Genomic DNA, 23,662 nt, shown 5'->3' with positions numbered 1-23,662 from the left:
GCACTCTTTAGCTAGTGGAGATGTGGTGTAATGTCATGATTCCTAATTACATTTGTTCAACACAAAATGCTGTGTTCAAGTTCAGGAGACTTCGGAAAAAAGAAATTTACCTGAATGCTGAGTTCTGTTTCCACTAATTGGTGTTAATAAAATGTTGCCTTGGCTCCAAGTGTGGCTATGCGCCTTATTGTCTCTTTAGGATCCTTCTGCCGTGGGCCGGCAGAAGACTTAGGTGTGCGTAGCATTCCTGTGCACATCCTCATCATCCATCTACTACTACAATTCTTTCTTATCCCATGTTAAAGCCCTACAATAATATCCTGTTCAGAAATATTAAGGCCATGTTATCCTGGGTAATTGTTTAATCAATCAGTAAAGTTCAGTACTCACTAATAGGTAGGTTAAAACACAGTTTGCTTTGACACATGAAGATATGATCATACGGTGTGACACTAAATCATTTGGTGTGACATTCCAAATAGTGAAAAATCATACCTTTATTAATGATTAAACCAAAAAAATGTTTATGGATTACATAGAGAATATTATCAGGAAGAGTCACAAATATTTGTGTAATTTTAGAGAAAGTTTTGACAGAATACATTTAAAATATGTTGTAAAATCATGAACATGGGCCTCACACAGAGTGTTGATTATGAAAAAAATATACAGATATAATTAATTTTCAAAAAACTATAGTGGATCACTGGTTAGTTATGATAAAGGACTTTGATAAAGTGAGTAACTTAAGAAAGATGTACTCCATTTTCATTTTATGAACAATTATTTTCATGTCACACCATATGACGATTTTAGGCACAAGTACAACAAACTGCTGAATAAAGTCTGATTCCAATAAAATATCTAAAAACTAAATGTATTTCCATAAGGTTGAGAGTGAGTAGAACAAAAGTAAATAACTTTTATGCCTGCAATTTAAAGTTTTTTTAAAAACACATTTTTTGGGGCGTCACGTCACTGACCCGTGTGTGTGTGTGTGTGTGTGTCTGTGTGTGTGTGTGTGTGTGTGTGTGTGTGTGTGTGTGTCTGAATGTAATGCATAAAGGCACTATTTAAATGCACCATTTACCATTTTACTAGGTAGTTACTGTACTAACACAAACCCACCAAGTAATCACTGGATGTAGTTACTAGGTACAGTAGTTACTGTTCATTGACACAGTGTTCAATGTGAGTCATTGAACATGCACAAAATGTACAGTGTGTTCATTGACTCAATGTGAATTGACTCATAACGTGTGTTCATTGACTCAGTGTTCATTGACTCAGTGTTCATTGACACAATGTCCGTTGACTCAGTGTTCGTTGACTCAGTGTTCGTTGACTCAGTATTCGTTGACTCAGTATTCAATGTGATTCATTGAACATGCACAAAATGTACAGTGAATGTGTTCATTGACTCATACTGTGTGTTCAGTGACTCAGTGTTAACTTACTCAAATGAGTCATTGCCACCCTGTTGCCAGCCTGTTTATTTCAATGAAAAATGCAAACATGGCCGCCCAGTGAATATAGTCTTTACCAGGGACAGGCTGGGCCCCTGATTCACCCCGGGAAAAAGAGTTGGAGAGGCCCTCATTGCGCACTATAGAGAGAGATCTCTCTCTATAGCGCTGCTGCTACTCAAAGATTTGCCATTTCAGAGCATGACAAGTGACAAGCCAGTGGGCCAATTACATGAGTTATATTTTGTCGTTGTCGGGTGGAAACCTTGTACGTCCAAAACCGTTTGTTTTGTATTTATCATTTTAAAAATGATTTTAACTAGTGAAAACAGCCGATCTACAAGTGTGTGCTTGTAGATCTGCTGTTTTCACTACTTTTGTGCGACGGCCTTGTATGATGAAGCAGGGCTTTGAAAAAAATTACAAATTTGAAACTGTCTGCCCGACAGTGACGATATTTTAGTGATTAAGTTGCAAGGAAAACGTTGAGATAATAGCCATTTTGGTTAGAACTGACTGAAAATAACTTTGTACTTCAAGTTTAAAATAATACTAAATATTTTTTCAAGTGTCCAAATAAATTCCAAATATTATCAAATGATCTCGTGGCACCCCTGGACTGCCGTCACGGCACCCCAGGGTGCCCCGTCACCCACTTTGAAAACCCCTGCTCTTTACTATATGCAGGACGTTCAGTTAACCGAAACTAGCACTCTCCAAAAAAAACGGCTTGGGAATAGAGTTCTCAAATTCGGCCCGAACCCGACCCTACCCGACCCGACGTTATCGGGCCGAGCCGGGCCCAAAAATTATAATAATTAGTCGGGCCGGGCCGGGCTCCGGGCTCCGTCACTCAAGCAACAGAGAACAGGCGCATATCGCTGTCTGCCTGTCTTCAGCGCAGCACTGAAACCTGCCTAAGTTCCTAACCAATGGACCAAGGATAATCGGTGACGCATACGGAAGTATAGTCTATCAGTCTCATAGAGCAGTCTGGTTGTTGTGATGACGTCACAATCGAAACCTTTGGATATACGGAAGTCTGTCACAGGCAGCGAGTCAGCGTTAGCTCTGTGTGATCGAGCGGCTACGATGAAAGTTTGGAGCTGCATGTTAAATTAAAAGGCAGCAGGCAGTTTTACAAGTTTGTAATAAGTTATAAATCCAAGAAAAGTACATTCAAAGCGGAACCAACCTGGATATTATTGACAAGGACTTAAGAGGATTGTATTAACAACAACATCAACATGACCAACCTAAAAGCACCATACGTTGACATCCTCTTACCTTAGAGACGATCATCTCGGCTGGTAAGATATTATTAATTCCATTATGCTTTCTGGTTAATCAAGTGTCCTTTGCTGCTGCTGTGTGCATTTATATTAAAGGGTTTACAGCCGCAGCGCGCCGCTTATTACGTGCCTAAGTTGTATATGTTTAAGCATGGTGATCAGGTGGTGTCGCGCACTAAACAACAGATCTGCAAGCCCAGAATGCAAGCCAGATGAACACGTTTTGGATTTATAGATCTGCCGAGCCTGCGTTTGATGCGTGACCGTTGAAAGGACGAAACATAAATCACGCAGGCAGCGACAACGGCAGGGAGAGGGAGGATGAGAGCTGTATGATTGAGATTGACTGTTGACAACAACAGGGATTTAACGTTAGCACATTTTGTGCAGAACCTTGCATGTTTCATGAACAATTTAACATGTGAAGTTGCCATTTCGCCAACTATTATATGTCCTACTGGCGACGTTTTTTTCTCTCTCTCTCTCTCTCTCTCTCTCTCTCTCTCGGGCTTTCGGGTTTTTGGGCCGAAAATGATGATAATTGTTAGGGTCGGGCCGGGCTTCGGGTCGGCCCACTCGGGCCCAGTTAGGGCCGGGCCTTAATTTTCAGGCCCGTTGAGAACTCTACTTGGGAATGGCATACATGTGAATAATAAATATAGAAAGATTGTTTGAATGGTGACTGGTTTTGTGTTTGATTTGTAGACCAGTTGTATTATTGTGTTGTAATTGATGGATTGTATGGGTGAATCATTGACTGATCAATGGATTAATCAAGAAGGATCATCCACAATTTTTTGGGAGATCAATAATTGAAGTTCATGTTTTTGTTATTGATGATATCCTATGCAAAGTACTGTGTTCTATCCGTCTGTCTTTCAATGTTATATGAGATACATACAGTGGTTACTGTGTAAATAAGCAGAAAAGCTCACTAGGATCTCCTTTTAGTTGACCTTGTACCAGTAATTTGTACTTTCATGAAACTGTACTTTTTTTTGTACTGATCTACAAGCTCACAACGCCTCGCATCCGCAACACGTTGTGAGCTTGCGGATCCGCTATTTTCCAGACGCGGAAACTTGCAGGATTGCCTTCACAATAGAGGGTATGCGCATGCATAAAGTGAATGGCAAATCGAGTGGCAAAGTGAGTGGCAAAGTGGGTTTAATGTAGTTATATGTCGTTTTCTGCAATCAGATAAGACTTTTCTGTTTTCTCAAGTGCATACCCTCTATAAAAGTGTCAGTCGGCGTGGGTCAGACTCAACATAGGCTACTAATATTCACGATAGAATAGCAAAAAAATAATAATAATCTACTATGTCTGTGTCTCATAGGAGGGTGTCCACTATAGTGGTGGGAATTTTCGTTCATTTCCGTGAACCGAATCATCGTTCGTTCGTTCACAAGATAGATTCGGTCATTATCGTTCAATCGGTCGTTCACAACTTTCAGTCAGTCTCTGCCTGACTGTTTCGGTCAGATGACAGACTCCCTGCAGTGCCCTGCACCCTAAAAGAATAAAAATCGGAGTAGGCTTTTTCCACATCTGGTGCACGCACGCATATCAATCAAAAACATTCACACCGTCGCCGCACGCTCTATCATTTGTGGTGGTTCGTTCAGACACCGCCCGCCAGGTAGGCCCCGCACGTCGGAGAAGCGCACCCTGGATGGGAGAGCGAGGCCCAGCAGAGCAGCGCATGCTGTGGGCCAAGTCATTGAAGGGCGTTACCTGCCGGCACACATGCTTCATCAAGCACAAGCATATGCACCTGTGGGCTACTCCAAACACAGGGTGCATAAATAGAAGCCTCGCTCTCTCCGCCAGTCTGTGCTGGGACTCCGACAGGCGAACATGGGCAAACAGGCGGCTGGACCGGGAGCGGACCGACACTGAGGAGTGTGTAATAGGTGAGAAATACTCAACTATTACCTGTGGGAAAGAAATACTTTACCTGTCCCCTATGGAGAAGAATACTCACCTATTACCTGTGGGAAAGAGATACTTTACCTGTCACCTGTAGAGAGGAATACTCACCTATCACCTGTGGGAAAGAAAGACTTTGCTAGAGCCATACTCACCTATTACCTGTGGGAAAGAGATACTTTACCTGTCACCTGTAGAGAGGAATACTCACCTATCACCTGTGGGAAAGAAAGACTTTGCTAGAGCCATACTCACCTATTACCTGTGGAAAGAAACCCCCCTAATTGACTCTTGCCTACCCCTGGCCCCCCCGAAGAGGAGAGACGGCAGCCCCCGTCCGGGGAAGAACCTATGTTGACCTATTAATGACCATTTGAGTTATTCACATTTCTGTTGCACATTCATGCTACGTTGCATCATTCTGCTGTTGTAAATTAAGAACTGTTTAATAAATGCCCGAGTTGGCAACACTGTTTACGCTCTCTTGTGTCTGGTTTGGGTTCAGTCACCACACATTATAAAACGGCCAACATCACTCAAAAGCGCAAATTAACATTTCACCCGTTCAGAGAATGAACGATTATCCCTTACCATTAGCATTACGTTCACACTTCATGAATTAACATGACACTGGCTCGATGGTCCATTGTATGAGATGAGATGTGTTACTATTGGCTGCTTGTAGGATAGATTAATGCCATAGTGTTTTCTATGGCTTATCTTCTAGCATTCTTTTGTATAGAACTGTACCGCTTTTTTTGCAAACTTAATACAGTAGTCAGTCAGTCAGTCAGTCAGTCTGCAGTCTCGGAGGGTAGGCTAGTAATCAGGCTAGTAATTAGAACATCCCGTTCAAAGAATGAACGATAACACCCTTTTCACTCGCAGGCAGTCAGTCAGTCGGTCTCGGTCAATCAATCATCAGTCACAACTCTTCTCGCGGTCGGAGGCACTCTGCTGCTCCGTAGGTCCCTGATTTCTGTTCCACACCCCCACGCACACACAGTCCTGCTTCTCTGAGGGAGAGCCCGCCTCCAGCCCACTACAGTCAGTGTCCAATAAGGAAAGAGGAACGGTGGAAAGGAGGGACGGAGCGGTCGGTCGGGTCTGTCTTCCCTTGTGAGAGACGTTGAATGAACCGTCTCTCTCTCTCTCTCTCTCTCTCTCTCTCTCTCTCTCTCTCTCTCTCTCTCTCGTCGCATTTGCAACTGAACGCCATGAACGGTTGAACGGGTCTTTTCCGGATGGTGACCCGTTCGATCTTGTTCACCAGAAAGATCCGTTCATTTGAACGGGTCATTCATGACCGACACATCACTAGTGTCCACAGGAGGCTTTTATATATTACAATAATCAAATCTAACACCCAGTCAAGTAGTATAAACATTAATACTAATCTAAAACCCAATCAAGTACAAAAACAATAATACTAATCTAAAACCCAGTCAAGTACAAACAATTATAATATGTTATTACTAATAAGAACTAACAATCCACAATCTGATCCATCAGCCTGTGGGATATACAAAATCATAAGTAGCCATAATCAATTCACACAGCAGGTAAGGAACAGAAACTATTCATGTGAGCACAGTTGATTTGATTTCAACCATAACTTGAGTCCTCTGTAAAAGACATTACCATCCGTCTCTAGTTTTAAGACTGTAGGCAAAGCGTTCCAAAGGTCTACCCCCTTTACTGAGAAAGCAGACTGTCCGAATGAGTTACTGCAGGTGCTGACAATACAGTCACCATTTGTTGAAGCTCGTGTTGCTATACCAGAGCTTGGACGTCTCTGTATCAGTCCAGAGAACAGAGGTGAGACATGATTGTGTAGACATTTAAAAAACAGTTTGGTAGTACAAAAACTCACAAAATGTTCAAACGTAAAAAGGTTGTCTTCTTATAATACCACAGTGATGATATCTCATTGGTTTCTGATCCATGATTTTTATAGCTTGTTTGTTTATTGATTGTATTGGTTTTAATGCAGTTTGGGAAGCTTGTGACCATGATGTGAGGCAGTATCAGGGTTAGGGTTTTTTTGCTCGCCATGTCCTTGTCTCCTGATTTGTAAATCGGGGCAATTATTGCCGTTTTCCAGCTCTCTGGGAACCGGTTTGTTTTTATCGATACATTTACTAAGTGTGTAATGGGCTCCAGCAGACAGTTCTGATTAGTTCGGCATATAGATTATGTATATCTTTCAACATCGAGTTGCTCATATTTGCAATGTATTGTTTCCACTCTGTGTGTATATATATATATATATATATATATATATATAATTAGATTTTTGAAAAGTGGTGAAGTCGTCCTTTAGAAATTAATGGTCGGACATCGATTTGGGCCGCTCAGAAAACTGTGACGTTCGGGCTTCGAGAACTAGAGCTGGGATCGGGCAAACAGCCTGATCCCAGCTTTAGTCCTGATTGTACTCAATGAGTCAGTAATACACACAGCATAACACAATACAAATGAAATACAAAACATTGGAATATTGATTGAAGAATAATTTATTAAGACAAACGGCTTAGTCTATTTACAATTCTCGAGTAGCAGCCATTTGAGGGTGACTTTTCAGACCAATTTTGAAGGAGGCTAGGGAATTGCACTCCTTTAAGGCCTGCGGTAGGGCGTTCCAGATGTTGGTGGTATCGCTGGAGAACAAATTAGAGCCTTTTTTAGTGTTAAATCTGGGTTGTACACGATTAGTGTTTTGGAAGTAGTTTGTCAGGTATACATGGGTACACAGGTGCAGTGTATCTTGTACACCAGGCCCATTGCAAGATGCTGATGTCAGCTACTGTGAGCCACCCCACGGTACGCTTATGTGGTGATAAGCGGTGAGGTGGGGCCGAGAAGGAAGACCAAGCACGACCCTAATCAGTTTGTTCTGGGCTGTTTGGAGCTTTACCTTTAAGGCAGTTGGGGCATCGCAATGCCATACGAGGATTCCATAATCAATGAGGGGCCCAATAAGAGCACCTCCTAGAGTAACCCTCTGCAATACTTTTTTATTTAATGTAACTCGTAAAATGCTTTGATTTCAATTCAAGCCCTAACGATTCTGTCTGTCTGTCTGTCTGTCTGTCTGTCTGTCTGTCTGTCTGTCTGTCTGTCTCTCTTCTCTCTCTCTCTCTCTCTCTCTCTCTCTCTCTCTCTCTCTCTCTCTCTCTCTCTTTCTCCCCCCCATCCAGGATTCAGTTCCACTCAAACCGTTGGTGCCAAGGAAGCCGTTCCCTGTGGAACCTCTGCCTCCACCCCAGTACCTTCCCAACCCAAACCCTCCTCTACCCCAGTACCCTTCTCCCATGCAGCTTGAAGACAACTTACCAGCCCTGCTTCCTAACAGGTTCATAATTGTAGAAATACTACTACTACTACTACTACTAGTACTACTACTACTACTACTACTACTACTACTAGTACTACTACTAATAACCAGTAAAGCCATCTGTCTTGGCCATGTATGGATTCTGTTGGTGTGGTTTTCCTAACAGAGCATCATCTGGGATATAATCCCTTTTATGTCCATATATGAAGATCCCTGCTGACTATCTGACTTCACTATGATGTCACCTGTGATGTCACAGTGATGTGTCAGGGGAAAAGGGTGGTTCCTCTGACATCACAGTGACATCAGAGCATGATGTCAGAGTGACAAGCCCATAGAACGTAAAAAGGTGTACATGGACGGACGGATGGACGGACACACACGAGCAAGCTCTGACAGTTCTCATAGTAAACTGCGACCTTCGGTCGCAATAACCAGTAAGACGTCTGAGGGCGAAAAGCCATCTGTCTTGGCCATGTATGGATTATTTTAGTGTGGTTCTCCTAACAGGGATACAATCCATTTTATGTCCAGATATGGACATCCCTAAGAAAATCCCCTTTATGCCCATATATGGAGATCCCTGCTCTGAGTATCTGACATAACTGTGATATCAACTGTGATGTCACAGTGATGTGTCAGGGGAACCACTTTGCGCTGCCGAAATCCTCCATTTATGTATTCCAATGCATCATGCAGACTTTAACCATATTTATCTCTGATGTATGTCTCATCAATTAAAGAAATCATCTGCGTTGGTCACGAAAGAGAGCAAGCGTTCCTCTCTCCCCACACTATGCTAGGTGGCTAGGCTAGCAGTTTTCATGTGAAGTTCACTACATAGTAGCTAAAAAATTACACATTGACGTGTTTTTTTTAGGGCAACAGTTGTATAATAGCAATATTACACTCAAGGGTGTGGGTGTATCATAATTATTGTACCTTCTGCGCTGCCTAGGGGCAGTACAATAATTACGATACACCCACACCCTCTCGTGTAATATTGCTTAAGAACAACATCTTTTCACGGCTAGATAGCCAAATAATGATCAGCTAACATTAGCTTTAAGCCTATACATAATGGTGTCCCACAACATCCGGACTATAGTCATGTGACACACGAACGTCATGACGTGCACTTGTGTGCACATGGGGGTTGCGCAACACCGCGCATGGCAATGGACAAGATGGCTGGCAATGTACGTTTGGGTCTGGCTCCATCTAGTGGCAAAAAAAGAGTTACGTAAATCCCCAATGCTCAATAAAGAACCTCCACCGTTTAATTACCGGGTGCGCAATTGAAACGAGCAATTAAACGCCGTCCATCATATAAGAGCCTCCTTTTTTTTTTTTTTTTTTTTTTATGTCTCCAGCGCTGTTTACTATGACTGAGAAACCAAGAATCGTTAATTCACCACGATACGTTGAAGCATATTGTCCAAGAATCAGCGGATATATAAAGCCGCTCTACACAGACAGAGACACACAGCACAACTCTGTGCAGAACGGAGGAGAGCAGAGTCAGGCAGTGCGCGTCTCTCACTCTCCAAGCAAGCAGCATTCCTCGCTGCCCCCCTACCCCCATCCCCCGTCTCAAGACAAGTAAGAAGGAAGAAAATAGCTTACCTGTAACCAAGCTTTGCTAAATTGCTGCTGAAATGAACCAAACTAGAATCCACAGTTCCACACGTCAGAGAGTCTAGCGCTAGCCTGTAGCCTAGATTGACACCAGCTGTGTGCGCGCGTGTGTGTGTGTGTGTGTGTGTGTGTGTGTGTGTGTGTCTGTGTGTGTGTGTGTGTGTTATAAAATAAAAGCGACTTCCCCAAAAAAGAATCACAGGCCTAATATTAATAATAAAATTAGGCCATGAATGTGCAATTATGTAACTCAAGACATATTACCTTTTATTAGGTGTTCAATATTTGTTTATTTTATTTTATTTTTTAATTCAGATTTATTTAATTTGCAACAATTCAACTGTATGACATGCAAATGTTTTGAGATACATTGTCTTGTATTACTACACAATATTAAATACATAATTCTACACTAAACAAATGTTTTAAGTAACTGATCTTAATATTATGGACCCATAGTGATTATAGGTTTTGCCATAATCATGTTTGCTCTACAATGGAGGCACAGCCAAGACTGAACTGTTCATTTAATACAGTGCTTTAATACAGTGGTTTCAATAAATGAACCCAGTAGGGTTCAAACTGACACAAAATGTTGATTTATTCATTCTTCTTTTGAAAAATAGGAATAAAGGCCTTCCTTCTTATACACGCCTCCTTTCAATAAAAGCCTGGTGCCCGCTACTGTTGAGACAAATAAGAGCCCGGGTTACTATAAGGGGATTTACGGGTAACATGGGTTTACTTGACATCATCAAAAATATTAGCTACTAGCTAACTTGATTTAGCTGTTGTTGGCGTGTCATACAGGCTCTAACTTAAGTCCAAGCTTATCCATTAAAGCAGGGCATCGTGGTGTTCATAATAAACTGACAACATTTGTACTTGTAGACCCTCTGGCAGAAGGTATAGTGAACCTACATGGAACTATGTTAGGTTTAAAAAATCCTTTGTACCAGCGTCAACTAAAATGTTGAAAGAGGCTCTGAAACAGCATTGAGTGTGACATTAGATCAACTACCTTTTTGTGCACTGTGTAATGTTGTGTCCCCCCTGTATGTATTTCTATTGTCTTTTTCATTGATGTTTAATGTGTGGCTGCAGCAGGGGTGAAAGCCCAAGAAAGATTTCCCTTGTGGACAATAAAGTTTACCTTACCTTACCTTACCTTACCTTACTTTAGTAGGCACTGTTGCAACCTAGTGCAAAATTCAAATACAAAACTAGTGTTTTGTTTTGGTGTAGCATAATTTAAATACCAAATAAGTGTCTAAACTTAAACAACACTACTAAAATACACATTTTGCTCCACTGCAAACTGAAGGAGGCCTACAAATGTTTTGGCTGATTGTTGACTCTTATGATTATTATTTAAAAACATAAAAAGAGTTCTAAAAAGAGCTGGCTAAACAGATTGTGTTGTTGTGCATCTTATACGTACCGTAGGCTATACACTTTTTTTTCCTGGTGGGGGGCAAAAGTGTAATGTAATGTATTACTCTTGATTCCAATAAGTAATCGGTCTGTATATAAGAAACAATAATGATTCTATTGATATATGTTTTAATAACGCTAAATAAATAAATGAATTATTGGATTTAAAAACCCTTCTTCGTTGTGTTTCCTCCAGGCGACCTCCTCTTCCTCCCTCACGACCCCCCCACCTCAAGAAACCCAACACCTCGCCTCACCTTTGACCTTTCACCCTGTGGCATTCTGGGTTACAGGAAGTACTGAAAAGCGACTAATCTGCTCTTCAGAAAATAGTCAACTTTTAAAGAGACATTGAAGAAAAGAAACAGTTAACTGTTGCACTGCAGTGACCTCTTGTGGTCAAACGTCTGCACTGCAGCAAAACAAGCAGGTTTGGACGGACACTGTTTGATGGACATGTTGACCAGTGTGGAAATTGAACCTGCGACATTGTCATCCAGGCCATACTGACTGCTGGTGGATTGATTACCCATTTACTGAGACAGACATTGCAGGGACCTTATACATTATTCACTGTGTGACAGTCATTGCAAAAGCACCTTAAACATCATTTACTGTGTGACACACTTTGCATAAGGACCTTAATACATCATTTACTGACTGAAAGAGATATTGCGTAAGGACTGAGGACTTGCATTGGAACAAAACAAACGTTAATTTGAACCCTTTTCCAGCCCAATGTCACATGTGTCACATGGTGGCTCACAACACAACATGCCTTATTACCCCAAATAAAAACATGCCTTATTACCCTGCAAAAGCATGCCTTATTACCATGAATAAAAGCAAGTCGTATTACCCTGAATACATTGTCATCATACTATGTTGACACTTTCCCTTGCCTGGCTCCAGCCCATAGACCCACCCAATCTCTTGAGTTGACTGTTTCTCTGGTCTGGTGTTATGTAATGAATCTGCAGTTTATCGTCCGAAATGGTGGCTCCTCCAATGAGCGCAGGGTGGGGGTAGGTCTAACAAATATCCGCCAAATATGGTTAAGGACTCTTAATCAAGTCATATGACGCCGCCCACACGTCTGTACGACAAACGGTTCATGAGATAAAGAGGCACTTCCTGTTTGGTGAGGGGCACTTCCTGTTTGGCAAAATAGGCCCCAATTATGGTTAAGGACTCTTAATCAAGTCATTTGACGCCAACCACACGTCTGTGCGACAAGCGGTTCATGAGATAAAGAGGCACTTCCTGTTTGGGGAAGGGCACTTCCTGTTTGGCGAAGGAAGCGCCAATTTTGCTTAAGGACTCTTAATTAAGTCATATGACACAACCCACACGTCTGTACGACAAACGGTTGATGAGATAAAGAGGCACTTCCTGTTTGGTGAAGGGCACTTCCTGTTTGGCGAAGGAAGTTTGATGCTTCGCCACGGGCACGCCGTTTTACGAAAACTCACGATTCACACAACTTTTCATCGTTAAGGTGTCTTGAGTATGCCGAGCGAATTTGATGTTGATCCGATTAACCCCCTAGGAGGAGGTTGTTAAAGTGCGACCCGTGAAAACGGCCAAAAATGCTCCAAAACGCCACTAATTAGTCAAAATGGCTGACTTCCTGTTTGGTTTCGGACATGGCGCCAAGATACTTTTTTGTGAGTCCGGACATGATACAGGTGTGTACCGATTTTCGTACTTGTGGGTGAAACCGTATAGTGGGGCTGTTGCGTTGAAATTTTGTAGGGGGCGCTGTTGCGCCATTAGGCCACGCCCCCTTTTATTTTTTTAAATTTTCGCCACTTGTGATGTGCTTGCAAAGTTGCGCAACTTTTGGAGTACGTTTGGCGCCTCAAAAACGCGATTCATTCGGCGGAAGAAGAAGAAGAATCTTTGCAAATACAATAGGGTCCTCACGCACTGTGTTTGCTCGGGCCGAATAAATATAGCTGCAAGCAGCGATAAAGTGGCCAAGGCAGAAAAAGCAGGAAAGCAAAAAAGCATCAAGGGAAAGCAAAAAAGAAATCAAAGCAAAACTAGAAACAGTGTTCTTCCGAACAGGTCTCCGGCAGGTCAGGTGTTTTTTTTTTTGGCCTAGTGGTGACTATAATAGGCCAAAGTGAAAAGGGTACCACGTGTTCTTGGGCCTTTCACGGCAATCGGACGCTGCATGCGGGATTTGAGGCATTTTGTTCCAAAAATGTGTTTTGCAAAAATTGACCCGCTGGTGGTGCTATAACAGGCCAATGTGAGAAGGGTGGCATCTGTTCCTTGGCCTAGTGGGAATGTGTGTGCAAAATCTCACACAAATAGCAGGCTGCGTTTGAGACATTTTGTTCAAAAAGGAGCAATCCTGCAAACCTTGGAATTCAATGTTAGCCAATTAGATAGAATATGATATCGGACAAATCCGTCATGATTACATCACTGTAGAGATACTGTGTACTGATTTGTGTGATTTTCGGATAAAATCTGAAGGAGTAATATCGAAGAATGTGTTTTCAGCCTTCTGGTGGCGCTATAAATGACAGAGACTCTGCCGATTTTACACTAATCGGCATAGTTATTGGTAAAAGCACAAATTGACCTCTACACAACATGTATGCAAAAGACTATATGCAACAGACATAACATTGTTCCAAAGAACTCCTCAGGGTTTTAACTCAATATCTATATTTTCCAACTTTTTCATTAGTTGTCTTCTTTGTTGAAGAGTTGGTCATCAGGTTGTAAACCTTCAAAACAGAGGGTTAACAACCTAGCCATTTTCAGGCATGTCTTTTAAATCACAATGTTTTCAAATAATTCAAGTAGTAAACGTCTTCAAATAAAGTTTTTAAACAATATTTTTAAACATTAAGTATTGTGAAGTCTGAACCCAAACCAGCACACGGAAACAGTTCTCAAGGTGAAAACGCAATAAGCGTTGTTTTATTCAATGGGGCGTTCCCCTAAAACATGAAATAAAGTTCTTCCCAAAACCGGGGCTTTTAACTCAAAATATGCTTCTTTCCAGAACTTAACAAACAGGGGTTACATTCGAAACACATGTTTCACAGTATGCCGTTGCTTCCATTAACACATGCCATTTCTCTTCCAAGATTCAGATGCAGCTCCTAATTTGCCTACAATGGGAACAGATAGAACCACCATTAGCAATGTGGCAAAATACAGAGCAAATGTGCGACAGGAGAACATAGTGGAGTTTTGCTTACTGCTCGATGGAAGAGTCCCTTCGAGAGCCAGCTACACAGTGAAGCAGAGCTCGGTGGTTAAGAGCAAAAACATTTGGATTGCCTGACTCGGAGAAGCTGTGTTGCGGCCAGGTGCTGACAAATCAAACTGATTGAGAATGAAATTGGACTAGCACCATAGGCCCCTGGCTCCACCAGTAGCTGCTAGAACAATGACAGTAATACATATTACAGATTAACCACGTAGTTACACGGAATCATGGACTACAGAATATATGTCAACCCCTTTCCTTGTTAACCGTTGCACATGCATATTACCAGTAAGACTCCCTAATTGGGAGATAAGTGACCGTCAGGTCGCATACACAAACTTTAGAAGGCAATCGTAGCCAATCAGGAGGTAACATGGGAAATTCATGTTGATAAAATGACTTGAGATACTGTGTACCGCTTTGCGTGTTTTTAGGGAAAAATCTGTAGGAGCAGTGTTGAAAAATGTGTTTTGCAAAAATCGGTCTGATGGTGCTGCTATAAGAGGGGCATGTGAGAAATCAGGGACAGAGGTTGTGATTTGACAATCAATTTGCGTGATTTTAGGCCAAAATCTGTAGGAGCATTGTTCAAAAATATGTTTTGCAAGAATCGGCCTCATGGTGGCGCTGGAGGGCAATGTGAGAAATCAGGCTGCCAAGGAGTGTGTGCAAAGTTTGGCATGGATAGGGGCAACGATGGCAGAGATATGAGTAGGGCAAAAGTGTGATGTCACACGGACAGACTGCCAGCCGGTGGAGGTTTTGATAGTAACTGCGACCTAACAGTCGCAATAATAGTCACCTTTATTTAGTTAAATGCTTACATTAAAGAAAGATGAGGCCACACTCCCAAACAATAGTGGACACAGGCAATCATCCACAACTGCACAGTCCTGGCAATATAAAACACATTCTCACTGTAAACCATAGACCAAAATAACACAGTAAAACGGTAAAAGAGACCATACAAAACACAAGCAAACAGTCTTACCGGTTAACAGAGCAGCACACATCCTCCTCTCTACATCATGCAACCAGCAGTGTTTTGCTTCAACTGTTCTTCAGGTGGATTCAATCAGCCGACACCCAACAAGCAGCCATCTTAGCTGCTGCATTCTGGGAAATGTAGTTTTTTCTGAAAACCAAACAAAGCCATCAGTTAGATTCAGTTCACATGCAAAAAACATGGCCTGGATAAAAAAAAATCAACTAATCAGCCGATCTACAAGGTTAAAACAAACTAAAGTCAACAGATCTGCTGATTTGGAGGTTGAGATTTGCAATCCAATTTGCGTGATTTTAGGCCAACATCTGTAGGAGCAGTGTTGAAAAATGTGTTTTGCAAAAATCGGTCTGATGGTGGCGCTAGAAGAGGGGCATGTGAGAAATCAGGGACAGAGGTTGTGATTTGCCATCCAATTCGCGTGATTGTAGGCCAATATCTGTAGGAGCAGTGGACCAGACCGTCTCAGCCAGGAGGACTTCCAGAGGATGGAGCAGCTAAGGCAGCAAGCCATTGTGGGCCAAAGGGTAGGCTAGGTGAATAATTTGGTCAGATATTTTCACAAATAGCAAAAATAACAGATCCCCAAGCTGTGAGCTTGCAGATCTGCTATCTTTGCTACAGGACACTATCAAATGATGAAGTATAAATCAAGTTTGTGTGTAAGGTTGTACATTATAATAACAGTCTGGAAATTAGTATGGAAAAAGTATTACTTTTGGAATTGAATGTGTAAGAGCCCCTAGCTACCATTTATTTATTGTATATTCTTTTGCCCATTGCATGCATAATATTTATACTTTGATGAAGTTACTTTGGTTATAATTGAATTGTCTCTCTATTCATATTGTCTTTGTCTATTTTCAGGCACGAATTGACCGAATGTCACTGGGTGACATCCGGCTACTTCTTCATAGGGCTCTTGATAAAGAGCCCAGCCTGCTGTTTGACCTGCCTGATCCCAGTGACAGTCTGCCTGGAGATCCTCCTGGCCAAGCTCCACCCAGTTGGTGTGTGTGTCAGCGCTGCAGGGAGATGCCGACCTTGCTGGAGAAGAAGTGCTGCATGCAGCAGCCTGGGTCGTGCGTGTCACTCGTGCCAGATTTTGACATCCTCTGCATGCAGGCGCCTCATCTGAGACTGGTCAGGAGGATCTGGAACGACGTTCGGGCTGACGTCGACATTCAAGAGCCAGGAGAGGACAACAAGCAGTTCAGATTTGCTGCATACAGGCAGTTTATTGTGTGGCGCTATGGTTTTTTGGGAGCGAACCAACGCATGGTTATTTTTAGTTGTTGTGTGTGGACAATTCGCGATGCCTGGCCATCGCCTGACGGCCAGTACGTAGGTTTCATACCTTGAAACCTACGTACATAGTTGAGAGAGAAAGATGAAGCAGGGACCCCACTACATTTTCAGAGATTCCATTATAGTTTCATCGTTTAACAGCACAATCATCAGTCTATTTTGGATTCATGTCAATGTTTCTCCCAAGTTTGGGGCATTCTAGGGCAGGGTCTTCAACGTTTTCAGGTCAAGGACCCCTTAGTTGAGAGAGAGAGATGAAGCAGGGACCCCACTACCCTTTCAGAGATTCCATTAGTTTCATCGTTTAACAGCACAATCATCAGTGTATTTTGGATTCATACAATGTGTGTTTTCAGATATTTCACCCCTTGAAGTGTGCCAACAGTTAATAAACTTACTTGACCTGTCACTCAGTACTTAGTCTGCTCTTTTCCCCCTCTACACCAAACCTCTTTGTCAAAAAATAGCCAGGCGTTGTGAGCTTGTAGATATGCTATTTTTGGCAACATTTCTCAGAATATGAACACTAGCGTTCAAATGGTTAATATAAAAAAGGAAAAAGGTTTCTATCACACAGATTTAGAGGACCCCCTGTTGAAGACCTTGTTTTAGGGGGAAATATTTACTTATCTATGGACCGTAAGGGCACGGTCACATCAAAGTATGGTTGCCAGCTGATAAGCGGATTCGGACAATGCATTTCAATGGGAATGGAAAAGATTTTTAGGAGAAATCCGCAAATGCCAGATTTCTTAAAACGAATCTGCCCCATTCCCATTGAAATGCATTGACAGAATCTGCTTATCAGCTGGCAACCATGTTTTGTTTTGACCATATCCAGACAATCAAAACTTCGAAAGCAGCATCTAAGAACAGCTGAGCCGTGCAACATCGGAACTAAGCTCTGTTGAATTGAATTGACAAGTCCCTGAAAAGACATGTTGTGATTGGCCAGTAGTCACTTTGACGTCAGCGTGGTTTGGCCTCTTGAGAGACAAGGCCAGGGGTCTCTCTCTGCCAGGAGTCTGTTACTTCTGCATTGTCTGGCCTGTTAGCCCTAACCCTTCACGCATCAGGAGTTAGCTAAAGTAACACACACAATAATACAATGTTGCCTTCCGAATCACATTGCAAGTGTAATATAATAAAATGCTCAATCTCCTCTCAATTATTATGAATGGAAACTCACTCTCTATGTGTGTTATAATGCATAGTCTAGAAGGCGTACCAAGTCCTCGGCTGACTTGTGTGTCCAACAACGTCTGTTTGGATGGGGGTACGTCACCACTAAGAAGGCCGAGCTGGCGGGCGTCATTTGACCTTCTTGTGGTTTTCCGTTTCATCCCTCGGCCGGAGGACAGTCTGCTGGTCAGGATATCAGCCTGTAGCTCAGAGATGTAGCCGTAGTCCTTCAACTCCTTCATGGGGTACAGACTCCACTTCCTGGACTACCCTATAATGTGTCACATTGTAAGCTTGTAGATCTGCTATTTTGGTGAAGAGTTTGGGTAGGTGGAAAAATAACTCATCAAGTACAGTGCAACTCAAGTCTGTTTTAATAATCATGGAGGGTCAATATTGATCCATTCTAATTGTTAAAGTATTCTGTGGCACCAACTTTGAGAAACCCTGCCCTAGAGAACAAGTGCTTTCAACATACTCTGGTGATCCATCCGCCTTCAACTTGTATGGCCTGTGGACATGGTAGTTGTAGTCCAAGGCTGCCAGCAGGTTTCTAGCTTCGTACACAGGAGGGCTGAAGCAGAAACGCTTGGCGCAATACATGAGAAGATGGTTATGGAAACTCTCCAATTCGGAGGTCGACCTGAGAGTCCAGCAGAAACAACACATTGTTTAACCTTCTATTTTCTTTGTACATCACTACTCAAGGCACAGCAGTACAACATTTCAGAATCACTGTCAAATATGTATAGCATAAGGGAGATTGTAAGTTGAATACTAGAAAAGAAAATTTCTAAGAAATTTTAAGTGTGCCTGCAGCTCGCTAAGTCTGTGCAACCTTGTGTAGCGGTTGGTGTTAGCATTAGCATTATTAACATTAGCATTTTTTTGCATAAACTTTAACATTATTGTTCTTCATATGACACCACCCACATGTCTGTACGACAAACGGTTCACGAGAAAACAGGTCACTTCCTGTTTGGTGAGGGGCACTTCCTGTTTGGCGAAATAGGCCCCAATTAAGTTTAAGGACTCTTAATCTTGTCATTTGACGCAACCCGCGTGTCTGTATGACAAACGGTTCACGAGATCAAGGGTCACTTCCTGTTTGGTGAGGGGCACTTCCTGTTTGGCGAAATAGGCCCCAATTAAGGTCATGGACGATTAATGAATTAAAGCTGCAAGCAGCGATGACCGGGCCCTCGCAGCTCTACCCACGTCACAAGGCCAGCAGCCAATCAGAAACCAAACAGGAAGTCAGCCATTTCGACTAATTAGTGGCGTTTTGGCGCATTTTTGGCCGTTATCACGGGTCGCACTTTAACGACAGTTTTGTGAGAAAAAAAAAGTTTTTTGAGAAAAAAAAAAGTTTTTTGAGAAAAAAAAGTTTTTTGAGAAAAAAAAAATTGAGAAAAAAAATTTTTTGAGAAAAAAAAATTTGAGAAAAAAAAATTGAGAAAAAAAAATTTTTTGAGAAAAAAAAATTTGAGAAAAAAAAATATTTGAGAAAAAAAAATTGAGAAAAAAAAATTTGAGAAAAAAAAATTTTGAGAAAAAAAAATTGAGAAAAAAAAATTTTTGAGAAAAAAAATTTGAGAAAAAAAAATTTGAGAAAAAAAAATTTGAGAAAAAAAAAATCTTTGAGAAAAAAAAAATTGAGGAAAAAAAAATGTATGACACCAGCCGCGAGTCTGTACGACAAACGGTTCATGAATTATAGAGGCACTTCCTGTTTGGTGAAGGGCACTTCCTGTTATAGAGGGGGCGGGGCTTAATCAATTACAGCTCATCCCTATTGGTCGGAAAAAGACCAAAGTTGTGTGAGCATTTTACATTTTAAATGACGTTGCTAGGCAAAAGTATGGCAGAGTTATTTGGCGCCAAAGTTTCTGGGTTTTTTTCGGAGTCCCCCATTCAAAGTCAATGGAGTTTTTGGGCGTCGTTTTCTGCGAATTACGTCGCAATGGTAACGCGGATCGGAAAGAAAAGTAATAGCACACCATTCCCGGCCGAGCCGCACGTTTTGATGTATATATTGCGGCGGTGGCGTAAATTGTGCGGCAGTTATTACGTGCTGAAGTTTCCCCCATTCTAAGTCAATGGGGTTTTTGGGCGTCGTTTTTTGCGAATTACGTCGCAATGGTAACGCGGATCGGAAAGAAAAGTAATAGCACACCATTCCCGGCCGAGCCGCACGTTTTGATGTATATATTGCGGCGGTGGCGTAAATTGTGCGGCAGTTATTACGTGCCGAAATTTGTGGGATCATTATCATTAAGTATGGCGGATTACAATAAGTGTTCTGCTATTGCATAGCAGGCACACTTAATAAGTCTATGTTGACGTTTTACCTGAAAGTCAGGTACTTGTGAACATCCTTCAGAAACCGGTTGTTCAGCACGATCTCTTTGAGTCTGTTATGGGCCACGGTGTTTGGAGGGATCTTCTCCTTGTCACTTTCCACGTAGTCGGGGATGTGGTGACAGGCTCCGAAGAACCACTCGTGTACCCCAGAGACATGGTGCAGAAGTCCGTTCCACATGTCCTGGAAAACAGAAAGGCATCATTACTTGAGTTATACATGTAAAAGCACAAAGGAAAGGTTACTGCTACGGTCTTCTCAAGCACAAATGAAAACATAAAAGTATACCCCTAAAACATAAAATTACACAATAGCTGTAACAGACCAACATTGATGTAGATTAAAACATTCCAAGGCCAAGATTTTCAGAGAACTTACAAAGAACTCATTATAGGTAGATGCAGTTTTACAGCAAAACCAGAAGTGGTTACAGATGTCCTTCTGCCACTGAAGGAGAATGGAGCATCCCTTCTCCAGACCTGCCTGCACACAGAAAAAATAAAATACATCAGTAATGGTCGTTTCTTCAAGGTATTCCTAGACAAGGGAAACAAATGTATGTTCTCTCTCTCTCTCTCACACACACACACACACACACACACACACACACACACACACACACACACACACACACACGCGCGTAATATTTAATAAACATACTGCGTGTATCTTCTTCCCCAGATTTTTGGACCCATGCCAGATGTCCAAAGTGTGGAGAACGCCAAGGTCTCTGTACATCCCATGTAAAACGTATATATTTCATAATAATTTTCCCCAATTAAATCAATTACTGTAGTCAGCAGTACAGTACATGGATTGCTGGGCCAATCTCTCAAACTGTAATGAAACCCAAACGATCACTTACTGAAGAGGGCAGAGATTTGTGAGTGAGCATCTGTGCACACTTCAACAAGATTCATCTCTTGTCGGATCATGTCAAAGGTCCGGATGAATCCTTCCTTTTCCATGATCACCGAGTTCCTCTTAGTCTCCCTCTTGTCCACACCAACCAAAGAGATGATCTCTTTGGTGTCATTCTCCATTGCCGTGTATGAGCAATACTGGGCGCAGAATCCCGGGCTGTCCATCCGACCATCACCTTTGAATAGTAATTTGAACAAATAATTATATATATATATATATGCCTGATGATTGTCCTATGGCATGAAACTCTGAGTTGCAAAACCATGTGAAGCTGTTGTGGTCCTTCAATACACTTCTATACACACACAAACACACACACACACACACACACACACACACACACACACACACACACACACACACACACATATAAAGAAAAAAATGGAACTACAGAATTCTGCAGCACTCCTGACCAATACATTTGGTTACGACTACATGTGTGTGTGTTTGTGTGTGTGTGCGTCTCACCCAGGGCCACAACACGGTCTTTTGAGCGCAGTCGGTTAACAATCTGCTCTCTCTTCTTACTCCAGAAGTCCTTGATTGTGTCAACACAATATTGGTCCTGGAGTTTGAAGTAGGTGGTGCTGTTGACCATCTGCATGTTCATGAATTTGAACAGCAGAGCCACCTGAATCGATGGATTGAAGTACATGTATTTAGTAGAGGTTTTGCATAAGAAAAGGTACAGTTTCATGACAGTACAGTTCATCGATACAACTAAAAAAGGAAACTCAGGTATGTCCATTGTGATACTTCTCTTTAACCCATAACATTGAATGACAGACGGATAGAACACAGTGCTATGCAGTGGATATTTATCAGAAAAGCACATTAGATTAAAAAAAAAGACAAAAGGTATAAGTGCAAAATAATAGTTATTATAGAGTCGGGGTGAGGGTTAGGCTAGGTTTGTTGTAACCAGTTTCCAATTGTGAACGATGTTCACAATTGGAAACTGTGTAGTGTATCTACCATCTTGTACACTGGGTCCATTGCAATATGCTGTACTCTGTCATCTACTCTGAGCCACCCCCACTTGGCTGGTGACTAACACACCAGTCAAGCAGTCCAAAAAGAAAGAAGAGTCTTGGTGTACCTTCGTGTAGTTGTTGCCAGAGAGAAGGATATTGGACGACAGGAGGAAATCACCAGCGTTCACTCCAAACTTCAGCTTGGGCTGCGAACACCAACTCCAGACAATATGACCAGATGGACATGTCTGAGAAACAGACATGGAATAGAAAGCAGAATACTTGTCATTGATATTTTTGTGTCCCTTTCCCGGATTTGCTGTGCCCAACACAGAAAAGGGCATTTCACGATTATATTTAGAAATACGTACCCATTCAACAATGGCTGCTGTACCTCGGGATATCACACTGACTCCAAAAGGTCCAAGTGCCCCACATGTCTCAGGGTCCTTTTCTGTGCACATGTGAACAGGTAGCAGAGACATTGTGCCAGTTGTTTGAGACAGTCATGGTAGGCTATGGATGCTGGATGGCCAATTATTTCTTCTGGCTTCGAGATCAGAATCTTGTCTGGGAGTGGAGTTTCTTTCACCAGAGTCTCTTCTTCCTCCGACTCTTCTTCATCCGTCTCTTCTTCACCAGGTACAACATCATGGACAGTCTCCTCCATGGTGATGGTATCGAACTCCATGATGTCGACACCTGACTTCAGAGCACCGCCAGTTCTTTAGGAAAGAAATCAGCCATGAGAAATCAAACAATAAAACACAAAAATATAAGAACAGCTGTAACTGAGAGTATCACTACACTGAGAACAGTTATGGGACAGCATAGGAACCTACCGAACACGAAGGGGAGCAACATAATCCTCATCGTCGCTATCATCTGGCTCAGAGGACACATCGTCCTCCTCGTCAGATGATGCTGGAGACTCTGCCTCACTCTCTACGGGCTCTGGCTCCAGTAGACACCAAGACTCGTCGTTTTCTTCTTCCTCCTCCTCCCCCCAGTCAATGCTATGGAAGGAAATGTTCAAAAAAATATTACTCAGACAACAGAATACTCAGAATGAACAATTTGACAAGCTACAAATTAAGACAAAATATAAATGTATGCAATGCATTGCAGCTTACGTTGCGTTTTTTATGTCATTGAAGTCTTCCACATCAATGGCGCCAACGCAAAAATCCAATGACTTCCTACAACAAGAAAATAAAAATGACAACAACTATGTAGATGCTGGCAATATAAAATGTATTTATTTTTTCCTACTGAATGAATTAAAAATATTAGGTAATGTGCATATACATTATGCACCATTTTTAGCACCAGTGTCTCAAACAAAAGTGCAAAGGAGTAGAGAATATAGTATATAGAGTCATTGTCACTGTGCACGCACAGGCAACATTACTTTTTATTTTTTAATTTATTTTTTTAAGTTTAATGTCCTCATCTGTTTTAGAACAGCTGGGAAAATACATTTTCTAAGCCTCAAGCCATTGGCTATGATGATGATGATACTACTACTACTACTTATTAATAATAAAAATTAAGTGTGCCTGCCATGCAATGCAA

At 41.9% G+C, this 23,662-nt stretch overlaps 1 protein-coding gene across 1 annotated transcript in view; it reads left to right on the top strand.

The window, feature by feature from the left end:
• The window catches only part of adam15 (ADAM metallopeptidase domain 15), a 168,254-nt gene extending 156,344 nt beyond the window's left edge, over positions 1-11,910 (top strand). Inside the window, exons 27-28 of the mRNA XM_080753863.1 lie at positions 7,891-8,045; positions 11,296-11,910. Coding sequence (XP_080609989.1) covers positions 7,891-8,045; positions 11,296-11,362 — 222 coding nt within the window. The 3' untranslated portion in view covers positions 11,363-11,910. The remainder of the gene's footprint in view (positions 1-7,890; positions 8,046-11,295) is intronic.
• Positions 11,911-23,662: the final 11,752 nt, after the last annotated feature.

Source organism: Nannobrachium achirus, assembly GCF_963921795.1.
Source record: "Nannobrachium achirus genome assembly, chromosome: 2".
Classification (NCBI taxonomy): Eukaryota; Metazoa; Chordata; class Actinopteri; order Myctophiformes; family Myctophidae; genus Nannobrachium; species Nannobrachium achirus.
Note: the sequence above shows the minus strand (reverse complement) of the source record. Positions and strands in the feature narration are given on the sequence as shown.